Genomic DNA, 16555 nt, shown 5'->3' with positions numbered 1-16555 from the left:
AAGGTGGACCGATGACCTCATAAATTTAAAGGTAGCAGGAACTGCAGGAAGGCGCTGGGTGCAGGCCGCTACCAACCGGTCATTATGGAAATCATTAGGGGAGGCCTATCTCTACCAGTCTTCAGGTTGGGTAGAGCAGATCTCAATCTAAATATCTAATAATAATAATAATAATTTAAGTTATATTGTACTGGTATTCACTTGGTTTAGGCCCGTGAATACCATTAAAACACCGATGGATAAGACATCGAGATACACAAAGTGTAAACAAGAATAATAATAATAAATAAATAAAATGTTTATTGCCATTAAATCAATGTAGAGACTACAGAGTATTCTTATGACTAGCGGCTTCTGCACTGGTCTGAGAACACACAAGTCAACTCTAAAGTCAACTCATTTACATAGGTTCAGGTAGGTATTTCCCCGAAAAAAAAAAGGTAACCTAACCTAGATTAAAATACTACAATAGGTAGGTTACCTACTTAACTACTAGCTTTCCGCCCGCCGCATCGCCCGGGTGAAATTTTTTTTTTCAAAAACCGGAATAAAAACTTTCTAATGTCCTTTCCCCAGGACTCGCAAGTCGCAACTATCTCTATGTCAAATTTCATCAAAATCGGTTCAGTGGTTTAGGCGTGAGAGCGACACAGACAGACAGTTACTTTCGCATTTACCAACTTATAATATTAGTAGGGAGGGATTATTATTTTACTCCCAAGCGCAACTACCCCTTTTCCTCAAGGAAATCAAAACATAACTCTCAATACACAAAAATGAAATTAACCAATTAGGTACATAAGTAAAAGCAACAAGTAGTTTTTAATAAGTCGAATCAAGAAACAGATTTTCAGAAACAATATTGTCCAAAAAATGTGGAACGCTTCACGATTTTGCGTGTCATCCTTGCGCAGGGGCCATGCTAATCTTCTCTGTATCGTTCCAATTTTAGTATATGTACTGCCGAAGCAAGTACACTTGGTAAGGCCGAAAATTTCTATATATACTAAGCGGGATAAAAAATCAAGATACCGCGATTCAGGTTTTCATACTTCCAAACCCATTTGTATGGAGCTGTCAAAACAGCGCCATCTATTGGCGGTTTTTACAAATAACACAACTGTCTCTCTCACACGTGTTGAAAAACTATCGTGGAAGAGCGAGACAGCAGCAGAGCCCTTTTAAAAATGGCTACCTGTCAAGGCCCACAGATTATACAGACAAGACTGACACAAATTCATAAACACATCCCATTCTAAGATCAAAGTGTAGTGTGTAGCACATCCCATTCGCGATGACTTTATTTGTTTATTTTCTATTAGGTACTGCTATTACTAAGGTGTAGCGGTTCTCTATTACAAAGTGATTAATTGCTCAGTGCATTCAACTTTTAATTTGCTCCCGATGGCTAGTACAAGACTACAGTACCTACTCATTTCGACCGTCCGGCGACCGATCAATACTTCTAACAATAAATTGCACTCAACATGACTCAACACGGCCTGGTTGCTTTCTCATCGTACTCCTCAGACTTCCCTCTACTAGGTAAATGGATTAAAATGTAGGAGAGGATCCACTAAATAGATTAATTAAAATGTAGGAGAATCCGGTCGGGTTGTGTAGAACATGAAGAAATTATTTGAAATAGATTTTTCATGCTACCCTCTTCTTATCTAACAAAATATCACCGTGAGATGTGCTCCGAACTCCGAAACTCGACATTTTGATTGAAGTACCTACCAATTATTTTTTACTAACTTTAGCCCACGTGAAATTAATTTGTCACAGATCGTCATAAATTAATAGCTTAGATGTTATTCTGGGTCATAAACAATAATACTGTAGTTTCATCAAACTCCGTTCAGTAGTTTTTCGAATGAAAGAGTAACAAACATCCAGACATCCAAACTTTCGCACTAATATTAGTAGGATGAAAATAAAGAGCTGCTGAAGAAAATTTGAAGCACAAATACCTCATTCGTGCTTCAAATTTTCACTGAAGTTTTAACAGTGTGCAAGTCGAAAATGTGCATTTTACAGATTGATCGGAAAAAAGCACACGGTATTTCTTTATCAAATGGCATCAAAAATAACTTACGCACTGTTACAACTTCAATGACGATAGGTAACGTAAATAAAAATCATAATTATTATTGTAACTTTATTAAGCTATCGAGCTGGCGTTGGAAGCGATACGGGGCCACAGATCCGCGCACTCCTTCGCTACGGGACCGGTGATAGCTGATCCCTTCATCTCTCCCTTGTTGTTTACTATCACACCCGCATTGTCTTCGAAGTATATGAAGACACCATCCCGCCTTCTGAAAGGCTTCCGCTGCCTTATCACCACTGCTGGCATTACCTGAAAAGAGACGTTGGAGAATTAGTTATATTTACAGATGTGGATATTGGTAAGGGTGGCTTTTGTCCAATATTTGATTAGATGACAGCTACTTGTATAGAAAAATGCTTTAAAAAAATGCTGTTAATAATTTAGGATTTGCTATAGTACTGTGTGGGTTGAAACCTGGTATCAGACATGATAAATGGTTTTTGTAATATTGTGTGACATTGGTTACTCTCACTTATTAAGTTATTATACATAACAATATTGATTTTATGGTTATTATTGTTGCATGGCAGGCTAAGCTTTAAATTTTAAATAGTCCCGCATTTATTTTTTGATGGTAGAAACTTAATTACATTTTTATAATGGTATGGACCTTTGAAATATGTAATCAACTTTATCATTTAAAAAAACCAGGTTCATCCAAGCTGGAAATGTACTAAAAAAACTGGGAAACCAGTCAGTAAGGTCCGTTTTTAATTATTTCATGTATTTTAAATACTTTTTCAAAAACTAGACACTAGTGTAAGTTCTTAGAAGTAGAAGATGAGCAATTCCACACAATCACTCATAACAATATCTACATGATTCATTTTATTAAACTTCTAGCTTACAAACAAGCCATTTCAGCCACTTATACTGTTGCCCGAGTGCTGACGGTTGCAGCACACACAGTAATTGTAGATGTTACTGTCATTTAGGCTCTGCTCAGTCAGCCAAGGTGTATCATCAGTCCGTTTCACGGTACAGATGTAAAATATAGCGAAACCTTTGGTGTATCATCATTGCAGGCCTTATGACAGAAATCTTGCACTAAAAACAATACAAAAGGCAACGCTTTCAATAAAATACTAGTACATATTACTGTGGTTATGGAATAATAAAGTAATATTCATTATTTTTTTATTTGTATTTACAAAAACTCCTTTTTAGAAATCTGTTGAAAATGCATTTACAGTAGAACGCCGATTATCCGAATTAATTGGGACCGGGGTCGATTCGGATAATCGAAAATTCGGATAATCGGACATAGACTTGTAATAGAGAAAAACGAACTGTCACACATAGAATAAACTTTAATAAGTTTAACAAACAGATCTATTTCTACTGAGCATTATTGTAGAACTGCTACAATAACGCTCAGTTGAAATATGTCTGAGTTTACAACAAAACAAATCAAAGATTACTTTGTTTTAATTTTTATATTACGGTTAGGACCGATTCGGATAATTGGCGATTCGGATAATCGGCGTTCGGATAATCGGCGTTCTACTGTAATGTTAGACCCCGTGATCCATTCATAGTAATTTCATTATAGACTGTGTGATAGGTAATTTTATTTTTTTGAGAAGCAGTTCTAAATACCATTTACTATCATCATAAGGCTGGGATTAGGCCTTTCAATCATTATCTGGCAATTGTTTTCATCATTATTACACATTTACTAGTTCTGTTCATCAATGTGGTATTTTTTAACTTCTGAAACAAAACACAAGTGAAATTACCTTTTTTCTGAGTTCAGGTTTGCCCTTCTTAACTGTGGCGACGATCATGTCTCCGGAACCGGCGGCCGGCAGTCTGTTCAGGCGACCCTTGATGCCCTGCACGGCAATGACATACAGGTTTTTGGCCCCTGAAACGGTGGGAAAAAAATTAAAACTTGACTATAAACTTGTGTTATATTCACAGATTGCTTGTTTTTGAGTGGCTTCCTTTGGAGTTATTGGGAGTTACGATGTATAAACGGTGTTTTTGTACATTTACAGATAGATATGAACTTCATCAGTTGCAACAATGTGACTGATGGTTTTGTTTATAGCACTTTCTGGACACTGAATAACTTCAGACACAGCCAAGGAAGAAATCATCATGATTCAAAACACTTAAAGTGTTGTATTTTAAAGCATCATCACCAGTTACTCAGTCAAGTGTGCATCATAGGTTATGTTTTACAAACAAACTCGTTTCGTACCTGTGTTGTCTGCGCAGTTGATGACGGCACCCACTGGGAGACCCAGCGAGATGCGGAACTTCGCTCCCGCGGAACCACCACGTCCTTAAAACAGAAAAACCACACTTCATCCATTGAACTCAAACACCATAACACTAGTCAAAGGTTAGGGATGAAACTTCCGAAATATACATATTAACGTGACAAATAGGGTGCCAGTTAGTTGCTCACATGATTCTAAATAAATTTATACACTGCAAAATAAGATTGAAATGGATATTTTATATTTTCACACACCTCTCTTAGACATTTTGTTGTGTCAATTTTTGAAAGGAAATTGAAAGAGCGTGAATTTAGCTGCGTATTACGAGTTTGACTTTTCGTTCAGAAATTTGACGGTAACATACATACCTGAAGTTAGCCATGATTCAAAAAATATTTTTTCTTTGAATTTTACTCCATATCATCAGCCAATTTTAACGCAATACTCGCACAATAATCGTAAAATGAATTGTTAATATTGTAAATTACATTTATTTAATGTGAAATTATTATTTCAAGTAAGACTAATAAAAGTTTACAACAATTGATTTTTGAACGAAAGCATTGCTTACTCCATTCTACGCATTAAATGCTTCGACAGGTTAAAGATTTTATTAATAAATATCCTAAAAAATATCCAAAATGTAATTTTCAATAAATTCAAAGTAATAATTTGACGTTTGTATTGGTAAATCATTTACTTTAAACATATTTTTATGTGTGTTTTAAATGAAATATTTTTTAAAAGTCGTATCACACTGATAAAACCGTACATTGGAACGTCATTTATAAATTTTGTTTGTCATTTTCGTAGCCGCTTGTCATCGTCCAGCAAATTTTACTTTGTCTCAAAAACGAAAAGATTGTTTAGTGAATTTAGTAATAAAAACATGGCGTTTATGGGTGACACGTTGAATCCGGCGCCTCTTTGGCATAATGGTCCATCTCCGGGAGCGTTTTACAATTTCCCTGGAAACTCCTCCACATTCGGTCCTGGGAGCCACTCAGCTTCAGATTTCAGAGCACAGTAAGTAGCTATACCCTGTATTATGTCCTAAAATGCATGGTCAGGTTTCTAGGTCACTGATTTTATAGTAATCATAAGTTTTATAACCTTGAAAACTTTTTTGTAACAGTTCAGCTGCACCCATTACAACTACCACCACAGTCATCGGAGTGAAGTTCGACAAAGGTGTGGTGATCGCGGCCGACACCCTGGGCTCATACGGCAGCTTGGCCAGGTTCCGCGACTGTCCCCGTGTGATGAAAGTCAATGATCTCATACTTCTTGGTTCTGGTGGGGATTATGCTGATTTCCAGTACTTGAAGGACATTATTGATCAGAAAATGTAAGTTTTAGATTGTAAATGTCTGTAGTAATCAATTCTAACTAATAAGGTTCTGTAAGAGTAATAGTAACAACAAACTCATTTTGTAAGTGTGAACTTAGTTATTTTTTCTCCAAATCTTCATTTACTCAACGATTTTGCATATCAAAGAAATTGAGTTGTTCCCAGAGGGCTATAAGTCTTTAATTTGGAATCTAAATTAATATCTAAATTTTTCATGGTAAAGATCCCCATCAATCGCCAAGGGGTGCATGTGACCACGTACCAATTGATTTCTATTGTATCTCGATTCATAGGGACTTCCCAGTGGGAAAAGATGTCCAATAGATGTAATAGAATTGGGGACGTTTGAGACCAACCCTTCCCTATTCAATCCCTTGATATCTAAATTGACTAAATAAAACTTTGTTCAACTGTTTTCAGTATTGATGAGAAGTGCATCGGTGACGGACTGCAACTTAAGCCACGTTCACTGCACTGCTGGCTCACACGAGTGCTGTACAACAAACGCAGCAAGATGGACCCTCTCTGGAGCAACTATGTCGTCGCTGGAATTCAGGTTGTTATTTTGTAATAAGTAACAAATCAAATAAAATCATTTATTTAGTACTTAGGCTCTTTTCAGGTCACTTGTACATGTCCCAAATATACAGGGTGTGTGGCGGAAGGTTAGACAAACTTCGTGGGTGTATAAGTAAGTAAGGTCAATTTAAGAATGCAAGTTCGCCCATTTCACCCTAAGTGAGCTACTTTTTTTTTAATTGATATTTTTGTTTTTAATAAATTATTTCCCAAATTTGTCCTGAAATCTGCTTAATTTTTTTTTCTCGCATGTTTTCATCTGCTTTTTTGATTTATAATCAATATTGAATATGTCTTTAGTCTAATAAAATCAATTTCAGATCCAGATAATGATTGGATAGCTAGTTACGAGCTAGGAGTTTGTCTAACCTTCCGCCAAACACCCTGTAGATTGCTTTACCACCACTTCAGGGCAACATAATTTATATTAATTTATGGGCTTGTATTGAGAAGAAGTGGCGAAAGAAACCTGATCACCTATTTATAACATTATAGCATCTTTTGCAGTTGTAAATATAGGTGTTCTGTTATAAGAAAACGTGGTCTGATGTGCTGTTGACTGTCAAAATATGATGCACTGTAGCCAAAAGTAGATGAGTATGCATAAAATAATAAAGATGACAGTACGTCAAGTAAACCCTTCTAGTACCAGTGAATCTAGTCAAGTGCTAACAATGTCTAATGTGCTAATACCTCCCATAAAAATCATTTCTGTAATTATAGGGATGAATTTGCAGCAATAATGCATAGGCTGATGTGCTGTCGTACCTTCCAGATTCTAATTTATTATTATTAACAAGTTTATTAACTATTCAATAGGACGGAGAGCCTTTCCTAGGTGCGGTGGACAAGCTAGGCACAGCATACGAGGATGCTGCCATCGCAACCGGCTTGGGAGCGTACATGGCCACTCCGCTTATACGAGATGCCCTCGACAAAGGGGGACTGGACGAACAGGGTGCTAAGTAAGTTGTAATAGTATTATAATAATAATAAATAGTATTTATTTTCTCATCACAAACATTACAATGACACAAGTTATTAAGCACATTACAATTCAAAAACAAAGTTGTTTGTCTGAGACTGATGCCTGTGATAGGTATTTGCATACTTGTAGTACAGGTCATCAGGCTCCCACCACCCCAGGTATTGGCACAATTTAAAATTAATTAAAGAACCGATATTATATTATATTATTGACACAGACATGGTAGTGATGTATGGCAAGGATTACAAGGGCAGCGTATTAACTATTAATTAGCCTAATTAACCTAATTAGAAAAAGAAAAGGAACACTAGGATTTGTTATTGTAGTGGGTGTGTGTGTGTGTGTGTGTATGTGTGTGAGTGGTGAGAGAGAGTTGTGTGTAGAGTAGAGTGATTGTATTGTAGTATTGTGTTCTATCAACTTGTAGAAGAGACAATTTTTGTTTCTGTTCTTTTTAGTGAACGGCATTATGTTGGTTAAGCCGTGTGGTGACGGCAGAGTAGAATACATTTGTCACCAACCCCTTCTCTTCCCACGGGTGTCGTAAGAGGCGACTTAGGGACTACACATCAAACAGAACGGGCAGCAGCGCTCTCTGAAAAACATCAATCTTTTAAACTGCGATCTCCAACCTGCTTGCCAAGCGTGGAGATTATGGCAAAACCCTCCACTATAGTGGAGGAGGCTCATAATCCAGCAGTGGACTGTAAAGGGCTGTTGATGATGATTATGTTGAGACTGTTATTCTGCTAATGTTTGAGTGATATCGGTACACGCTAAATTATCTATGAGTACACACGCACATTACAATGATGACGCTCAGATCAAACTCCCCGCAACCCGCGCTCGACCAAATATTTGTGCGCGTCTTCGTGGATGGAACGATCTATTATCAAAGATACGGGGCCCCCAAAATACGGGGACCGAGTGCCAAAATTATTCGCAAAAATTTTGGCACTCGGTCCCCGGTATTTTGGGGACCCCGTATCTTTGAATAGGCATCTATCTAGGCAGATAAGAAGTTTTATAATTTTGCAATGACCTCTTTCAGATGAAAAGGGCCCCATGATCTAAAAAGTCTAATTAATCTTTTTTTGATGGGCCCTCATCAAATTTTGATATAGGTCCCGCCTAAGGCGAAGGATCAAGGATACGGCGTTTGTAAAATTTGTGAAATTGTAAAATTACTTTTCTTCCAGGGCCCTAGTCCAAAAGTGCCTCGAAGTTTTGTACTACCGCGACGCGCGCGCCTTCCAACGCTACCAACTGGGCGTGGTGACGGCGGCCGGGGTCCAGGTGCAAGACCTGGCCGAGATAACTCCGCGCTGGGAGCTGGCGCATATGATCCATATGAAGTGAATAAATTGAGTTTTTTTATAGAACTGTGTTTTATTTGATTTTAACCTCTTTCTAAAAGAAAGAGGCTCTTTCTTTAGTAAAAACCTGACATGGGGCTTATGAAACAGAGTAGACGGGCAGTCTTATCTAGAGGGAATGGGAGTCTGATCTAAGAGGGAAGGGGCATCTAATCCAAGCAAAAGAGGGAGTCTTCCAATCCAGGATAGGAGGGAAGTCTGATCCTAGAGAGAGGGGGGTTGGAATTTGATCCTGACAGTAGGAGAGTGATCTAAGAGTCTGATCCTGGGGAGGGGGGCAGTCTGTTCCTAGGAAGAGGGAGGCATTCTGATTAAAGTCGAAGGGGGGCAATCTGGTTCAGGAGGGGGGAGTCTTTTTAATCCAGGAAGTAGGGTCTGATTTTGGGAGGGGAGATCTTTGATCCTGGGGGAGGAAAGACAGTATGATCTGGAGGAGAGGGATCAGATTTAGAGAAGAAGCTAGGGTCCCCCGCTCTTAAGACACTTAGAAACAAGCCCTGCCACTCTCCTGCCCATTAGTCTTGTACCGCTTCAGTTAAGTGAAGGTCTCCGTAGTCTCCCGCTCTTAGACACTTAGAAGCAGCCCTGCTCCTCTCTTGCCCATAGTGCTGTACTACCGCGACGCGCGCGCCTTCCAGCGCTACCAACTGGGCGTGGTGACGGCGGCCGGGGTCCAGGTGCAAGACCTGGCCGAGATAACGCCGCGCTGGGAGCTGGCACACATGATCCGTATGAAGTGAATAAATTGAGTTTGTTTATAGAAACGTGTTTTATTTGATTTTAACCGTCTTTTAAAGGAGGAGGCGCTTAAATTAGTGAAAATGTAAGGGTAACTAGCTTCTGACTCAGGGAGGGGTGTCTGTCTGAGCCAGCCTTTTTGTACCTACTGAACATTGTTGTGTGTGCAATAAAGTCTTTAAATAAATAAATAAATAAACCAGCAGGGGAGGAGAGGACTCTGATCCAGGGGAGGAAGGGACTCTGATCCAAGGGAGGAGGGGAGGCTGATCAAGGAAGGGACGGGGAGTGGCATTCCGATCCTGGGAAAGAGAGTCTGTTCCTGGGGAAGGGAAGCCTCTGAGGGGGAAGAGGGAGTCCGTCCAATCCAGGGTAGTAGGAGGGAAGTCTGAACTAGGAGTCAGTCTGATCTTGGGAGGGGAAGAGTCTGTTACTGGGGTAGATCTGTCTGATAAAAGAGACACGGAGGGTGCTCTGTTTCAGAGACCAGGTCTGTTTGATCAAGAGGTCCAGGAGAAGGGGCAGTTAGTGAAGGGGTCAGTAAAGTATTCTCCGTTTTGTCAAAGAAACAGTTAGTATCGTTAGCCTCGCTAAAAATCTCTTGATTTGCCTACGCAAACTATAGGTAGGTACGGTTTTATTTTACAGTGTATTTTAAGTTGCGGGTAATTAGTATCGGGGGAGAATAATTGCAATTATTTGTAACTACCGTTGTATACCTTGATTGTTACCTGTTGTGTATGCCTTAATAAATAAATAAATCGTGATGATTCTTTAGAATTAACATCTGCATAAATGATTTTACACAATGATCTAGCTATTGCTATACACAGAAACAACTTGTATTAAGAAAGGCATTCGATCTTGTTTAGCCTAGATAATAAAACTTAACCTCCACGAATAAATCCATTTTGTAAGTAAGTAGGTACACGATTGTTGCTGATGCCATCTATTTTATAAAATTATCGATGGATTCAGCTCAGCCAAAGGCATTATGAAAATTATCACAAGGATCACAGTTAGGTCCTGTATAATATAAGGTTCACAGTTAGGTCCTGCATTGTTTGTTAAAAACATGGTAAACTAACACCATGTTGAATCATGCCTTTTTGTTTAAAGACTATTTAAAACTTCCTCTCAGCTCTTGTAGCTGATTAGAAAGATGTTTAAAAATGTTGAGTGGCAAAATGATTACTGTTTTGTTTTTATAATAAGCATGTTTTTGGATTCTGAAATTGCATTGCCACAACGCGGACAGTTTTGTTGGAATTATTGATCCTTCTCACCCTCCTCTAAAAAGTAGACACCACGCATGCGCCCACCCTGTATTTCAAGATGGCGTCTTTTGCTAGCTCACTCTCACGCGAGAGCATCTGGAATGTATGAGAGAGATAGGTACCAAAACTCGGCCAATAGATGGCGTTATTTTGACATATCCATACAAATGGTCCTGAAAGTATGAAAACCTGAATCGCGGTATCTTGATTTTTTTTCCCGCTCAGTATAAATACAAAATTTCATGCCAGCCAAGTGTACTTGCTTCGGCAGTACATATAATAAAATTGGAACGATACAGAGAAGATTAGCATGGCCCCTGCGCAAGGATGACACGCAAAATCGTGAAGCGTTCCACATTTTTTGGACATTGGTTCATTTGGACTTTTACGTGTTTCCACATTTTTTGGCATTCCGAGTTATAAAAAATATCGTTGAATGTTTCTTCCTCGACTACGGTGAGTTAAAATTGATTTGGTACGAAACATTCGCGTTAAAATCGCATGTTGAATATTTGGAATTATAATAATAATAATAAATACTCTTTATTGCACACCAAAGAACAGAACAGAAAGAAAAGGAACACACAAGGTACAACTAGGCGGTCTTATCGCTATGAAGCAATCTCTTCCAGACAACCTAGGGTGAGGACAGTTACTTAAAGCAAATATGAATTATCTTTGCTTTTTGTTAGAACTAATTCCTATTTTGAATTATAATTGCTAAAGTTAGTAAAAAGCAGCAAACTTCTACAAAAATATTTTGTCATTAAGATAGGTGAAAATAAAACGCACGTGTATAGAAAGATAGCTTATAATTATCTCATTACAGCCTAAGTAATAATTATGTGTTGCATTCAGTACATGACATACGTACAGGTTGAGTTTAACAATTTTAAAAATAAGTTGACACTTTTAGTTTTTGAGTTAAGCTTCATTGCGGGTAGAAAGACACACATGCTCATAAAATCTATATTAGAACTATAAAACTTACATTCTAATTCAACACAAATGCAAACTTGAACGCATAGATTCATTCATACCCACAATGTAGTTTGATGGTGATTATTTTTCAATAACTTTAGGTTCCAAAAGACATTTATTCCACACACCCAGAAGATTGCGAAATTAATTGATCAAGGAATCCAAGAAAGCAGTCTTCAAAATACAGAAATCTCAGATTTTTAACTCGAATACGGACGTAGCGTATTTTTAATGTTACACATAATATGCATGCGAGTTTCTGTATTAAAAAAAATAAGCGTACGACTTTTCTGTATATTACATACTTGTGTTATAAAGAGCGATATTTTAGCATTCTTTTCCGGTGATTGAACATCAAAAAACGGAATTACTGTGCCCTGACCCTATTGGGTAAAATCGAAATACCACACCTATATCATTTATTCTGAAATGTTTTAAAGACTGAAATCTGGATGACAATGTTTGAATCAAATAATTTCGCATGAAACAAAAGGTTTTGATAAAATCAGACGACAGCATATCAAGTTGCAGTAGCTAGCATCTTATGTAATCAGCGTAAAATAGTTCCTGACTACCCACAGTAGCCAAGAAGTTCGCAACGCGTCTTTGTTACAATTGGAATAAGGTTGTCAAGTTTGTGGCCACTTTGGGTGTAACTAATTATTTGATGCTAACGTACTGGTTATAAGTGCATTTCTGCATATAAATGATATTTTATCGGACTGCAATTTAGAGTTTGTTCGTTAACTGCAACACAGGTAATCTGAGTGGTTATCGTCTCTTCTTGTGAACTTTGGACGGGCCTTTCACGAAGCACCAGTCTACGGATATTGCCTGCCCAAGGATGTCTGCTCCACTCAAAGCTTCACGAGCACTCTGGAACATAAATTGATTTCATCAAGCAACATTCAGATACAAGGTTTTATTTCATTTAATAAATCTTATTATTGACTAAAAGTTTATGGCAAAGCCATATTATTTTGTGAGTATCCTTTCTTATTGCATAAAGAATTAGCACTTTATTTTAGGGTATTCTTGATTATAAGTTAACATAAATCAAATCCTGCTGTTGAATTTTTTTCAGCATTCAGCCAACAAAGTGGGATGCCAAGGTTATTTTTATAAATTAGGTAATACTTAAATCTATATCAATAAAAGCGAAAGGTAAACTACAAGCAGAGTAAATACAAATGAGTAGGTCATCTTCATAGAAACGCACCAAGCGCGGTTTGTATGTGAGCGCGCCAATACGTATGCGGCGCGCTCACATACAATCCGCGCTCGGGCGTTTCTATGAAGATGACCTACTCAGTTGTATTTACTCTGCTACAAGTGCTAGGAGTCTCAAATTTTGGATTGGGGTAGTAGAACGTAGGTACTCACTACGTGGCGGCGTAGCATGGGTTGGCATCCGTGTGATTCATTATAAAAAGTATGCCAGGTTCTGGCTAACATTTACACGTACTTATTAGTTTCTAAAGTTTTACATGAATGAAACTTACTGCTGCTTGCTTGTAGGTCTCATATTCGACTAGTGCGTAGCCTTTCAGGAATCCAGTACGCCTGTCCAGATTCAGGTGGATGTTCTTTATCTCACCAAACTCCGAGAATTGGTTCTGAAACAGACAAAATGCCAATTAGAATTCAATTTTGAGTGTAATTACCAGGGTTCGAAAATATCCGATATTTATTATAAATATCAAAATATCGGATATTTATGATATATATCCGATATATATCAACTTTGATATATATCAATTTTGTATGAAAGCCATACTATTATTTTATTGTATTATTCATGAATACTATTGCATAAGTGTTACATAAACATGTTTTTAATGTTTTTAAAACTTAAAATCAGACAAATAAAGCAAAAACATAAAATTTCTTTTAAATACGGCAAAATCAACTAAAAAAATAAAAATCTTATGTCAAAAAGTATAAATACAGTAACAAATTTTAAAAGTTGATATATATCATAAAAACCGGCTTGATATATATCGGATATATATCCGATATATATCAAGATATATATCCCTTGATATAATATATCCTCGAACCCTGGTAATTACATTGCTTTTCTTCTCAGCCTAGATGTTATTTTGTTAGTTTCACCTAAATGACATCTACTGTTAGACAAAGACCATTATTCCAAGGATCTCTACAGTGATTGAGCCTACTAGCCAGCCTCCTGCAACCTTAACACGTTCCGGGACAGTAAGTGTATGTGTCAATTTGAGTAGGTTTTGGGGTACCGTCCCTTGACGTTCTGTCCTGGAAAGTGTTAACTAAGTTTTTATTGGAAAGCAAAACTACTTCAAGAGTTGATCACCAATCAAGTCACTTTGTCTCTACTTCAGGAGCACACCTCTCCCATTTATTAGTCAAATGAAAGATGTAGCCTACACTGCCCACACTTTACAGATTATGTGATGCCTGATGTTTCAATCGCTACCAACCGGGCAGCATGGAAAGCATTGGGGGAGGCCTATGTTCAGCAGTGGACGTCCTATGGCTGAGACGATGATGATGTTTGTATGACCCCTTCACCTGTTATCACCATCTCTCCCTAATTTTTAAGTGACCCCTATAATAACACAACAAGAATTTTGTTTTCATAGGGGTCACTTAAAAATGAGGGATTGATGGTAAAAACGGGCATTAGTCACCTTTTACGACATCCATAAGGAGACGATGGGTCTGAATCTACTTTGGCAGAACACCACACAACTAATGTTGATAAAAGTTAATAATTATTGTTTTATGACTATTTTATTACTTGTATATCCTCTTCTTGAGCTTCCTCGTGGACGTTGCTGACGAATAAGATCCAGCCTTCGACTGATCTTTGAGGACCGGGCGTACTTCCATCGCCTTCGGGAGCTAGGCTGTCATACCTGGAACACAACCAACATAAATATGTGAATAAAATAATGTTTACAGCATTTTATTTGATACTATTGTTTTTATAGTCAATAGTTGGCAACACTGATGGTAAGTCCTTACTGTGCAGTGTCACCATTATTAGTTGTATCTATTAAAAAGACTGACTAATACAATTATGTACTATCATCTTTTTACAATAACAAAATGTAACAAATTAGACTAAAACATCATTCATTCTTATGGTCCTGGAATCCTAGTTGTTTTTTCAAGTAAATAATATTTTAATAGTGTCCTTAATTCTAGAAGTATTACCTTCCCCTACTGCCTCTTTCCGAGGCTCCGCCACCACCACCTTCATTGCCAAAACCACGGCCTTTGCGTTTTCGCGCCTTTTCCTTCAATCTCGCAATTCCCTCTGTAAACGATAGTGAAAATACTACATTATTACTTGTAATTTAGTACATTGTGATTCAAAATGCTAACTGTATCCGAATTTTCGGGGAAAGTAGGGAAACAAATATAACCTACAAAAATAATCAAGTTAAAAAATAAAACAACAGAAGTAATAACAATAATTACCTATTTGAAAACATTGAACTTTCTAACTACACTGGCGAAATATAACACTAATTAGGCCAATTTATGCTTCACAGTTGGATAATATCGTAAAAATGCTACTTACGTTCACCGTCTTCGTCAACCTCAAATTCTTCTGAATTTTCGATATCTAAAACGTCTGCCATTTTGGTTTGGTTGTCTAATATCTAAAATAACTGTAATAAATATAATTTAGTGGAAACCTTATAATATTTACACGTAATTCGTAATAATTTACGAAAGTTTCATTTCACTCACGCAAACAGAGAACGCCACAGATAAAAAACAAAGCGTGTCAGACGCGAAATGTCAAAAGAGAATCGGAATTACAGATACAAAAAATAAAATTAAACGTTCGACTTCTTCGATGTAAATAAAATTGATTCTATATTTTAAAATGTTATATTTATTTAACTGCACAATTTATGATAAAATAATAAAAAGAATAAGGAGGCATGGAACTCAATCAAAGAACCAATAATATTAATGTAAAAAAAAATGACACGACATCATGTCAAGAAAATATGCCAAAAATGTGACAGGTTTTAAATTTCTACGTTTACCTATTTATTTAATTTTTCACCATATTTATAATTTGGATAAAAGTTTAAATTCATAATGAGTGTTTATAACTTGTGGGACAAAGATGCAAAAGAGCCTAAGTTAAAAAACTCACTTTCATCGGATTGGACATTTAAATCACCAGTAGCCACTCCACGATCTTCGTCACCGCCAAGCAGAACAGGGGAAACAATTTTCAACAAATATATTGATTTGGTTCATTCAAAATCGAATATATCAACAGAAGCAAAACAAACTGAACCCCCAGAAAGACCTTTTGACTTTTTTGATGATGAGGAGTTTGCCTTTGGGATCAATTTATTGAATAACAATGTCGCCTGTGTTGGTGATAATATTACAAAATTGATTCAAATGGGTAATGTACTTCTTTATTGTACTTCTAACAGTTTTAAGTGTGCTATTTAATTTTATTCAACATAAATTGCAGTATTGTAGTACCTAGATTGATACATAAAGCAGTAGTTATTTTGTTGAGTGGAAAGTGAAACCAATAATTATTTTGTTCTTTCTAAAACCTCCTTCTTTTTAAAGTCGGATAAAAATCATGTGAACTGTTTGCGGATTGCGGTACTTCCATAATCGTTTTTTTTAATCGGAAAATTGTGTGTATAGTTCCAAAATACTGGACTGTCCTGTCGATGACATTGACAGTGGGGCGCCACCGTCAATACCGGATCGCTGGTTCAGATTTTTGCCATGTTGGAAACCATATAGTTGAACGATGGTAGCGCCCCCCTGTCATTGAGTTTGGCGGGACAGTTCAGCGTGGGTCATCTATACCATGAAGCTATAGATAAAAATGGAGGCCAGACTTAGAATACCTACTTGAAGCACAACCTATGTATCACTATCTCGCTCT

At 37.2% G+C, this 16555-nt stretch overlaps 3 protein-coding genes and 2 non-coding genes across 6 annotated transcripts; 2 read left to right on the top strand and 3 right to left on the bottom strand.

Annotated features, from left to right (window-relative positions):
* Positions 1 to 869: 869 nt before the first annotated feature.
* On the bottom strand, positions 870 to 976 carry LOC114357416 (U6 spliceosomal RNA). Its single transcript, XR_003656300.1, has one exon. It is a non-coding gene; the product is annotated as a U6 spliceosomal RNA (small nuclear RNA).
* A 1171-nt stretch (positions 977 to 2147) lies between these two features.
* Positions 2148 to 4705, bottom strand: RpL23 (ribosomal protein L23). Its single transcript, XM_028311007.1, has 4 exons — positions 4596 to 4705; positions 4320 to 4403; positions 3853 to 3980; positions 2148 to 2362 (listed from the first exon to the last, which is right to left on the bottom strand). Exons 1-4 carry the CDS (start codon positions 4606 to 4608, stop codon positions 2165 to 2167), a joined length of 423 nt encoding a protein of 140 aa, XP_028166808.1. The 5' UTR covers positions 4609 to 4705; the 3' UTR covers positions 2148 to 2164.
* A 400-nt stretch (positions 4706 to 5105) lies between these two features.
* Prosbeta7 (proteasome subunit beta type-4) lies at positions 5106 to 8638 on the top strand. The gene is made up of 5 exons (XM_028311012.1): positions 5106 to 5367; positions 5477 to 5689; positions 6113 to 6248; positions 7091 to 7236; positions 8459 to 8638. Exons 1-5 carry the CDS (start codon positions 5231 to 5233, stop codon positions 8616 to 8618), a joined length of 792 nt encoding a protein of 263 aa, XP_028166813.1. The 5' UTR covers positions 5106 to 5230; the 3' UTR covers positions 8619 to 8638.
* Positions 8639 to 10905: 2267 nt separating this feature from the next.
* Positions 10906 to 11012, top strand: LOC114357415 (U6 spliceosomal RNA). Its single transcript, XR_003656299.1, has one exon. It is a non-coding gene; the product is annotated as a U6 spliceosomal RNA (small nuclear RNA).
* A 1352-nt stretch (positions 11013 to 12364) lies between these two features.
* Positions 12365 to 15466, bottom strand: tsu (40S ribosomal protein S12 homolog tsunagi). 2 transcript variants are annotated; one of them, XM_028311010.1, is made up of 6 exons: positions 15373 to 15466; positions 15200 to 15290; positions 14830 to 14932; positions 14411 to 14528; positions 13134 to 13247; positions 12365 to 12507 (listed from the first exon to the last, which is right to left on the bottom strand). In XM_028311010.1, exons 2-6 carry the CDS (start codon positions 15258 to 15260, stop codon positions 12403 to 12405), a joined length of 501 nt encoding a protein of 166 aa, XP_028166811.1. In that variant the 5' UTR covers positions 15261 to 15290; positions 15373 to 15466; the 3' UTR covers positions 12365 to 12402. The 2 variants fall into 2 exon arrangements, with proteins under 2 accessions (XP_028166811.1, XP_028166810.1); XM_028311009.1 differs by having other exon boundaries at positions 15200 to 15396.
* Positions 15467 to 16555: the final 1089 nt, after the last annotated feature.

This window comes from Ostrinia furnacalis, unplaced genomic scaffold (assembly GCF_004193835.3).
Source record: "Ostrinia furnacalis isolate ACB-3 unplaced genomic scaffold, ASM419383v2 OfSCF3147, whole genome shotgun sequence".
Lineage (NCBI taxonomy): Eukaryota > Metazoa > Arthropoda > Insecta > Lepidoptera > Crambidae > Ostrinia > Ostrinia furnacalis.
Note: the sequence above shows the minus strand (reverse complement) of the source record. Positions and strands in the feature narration are given on the sequence as shown.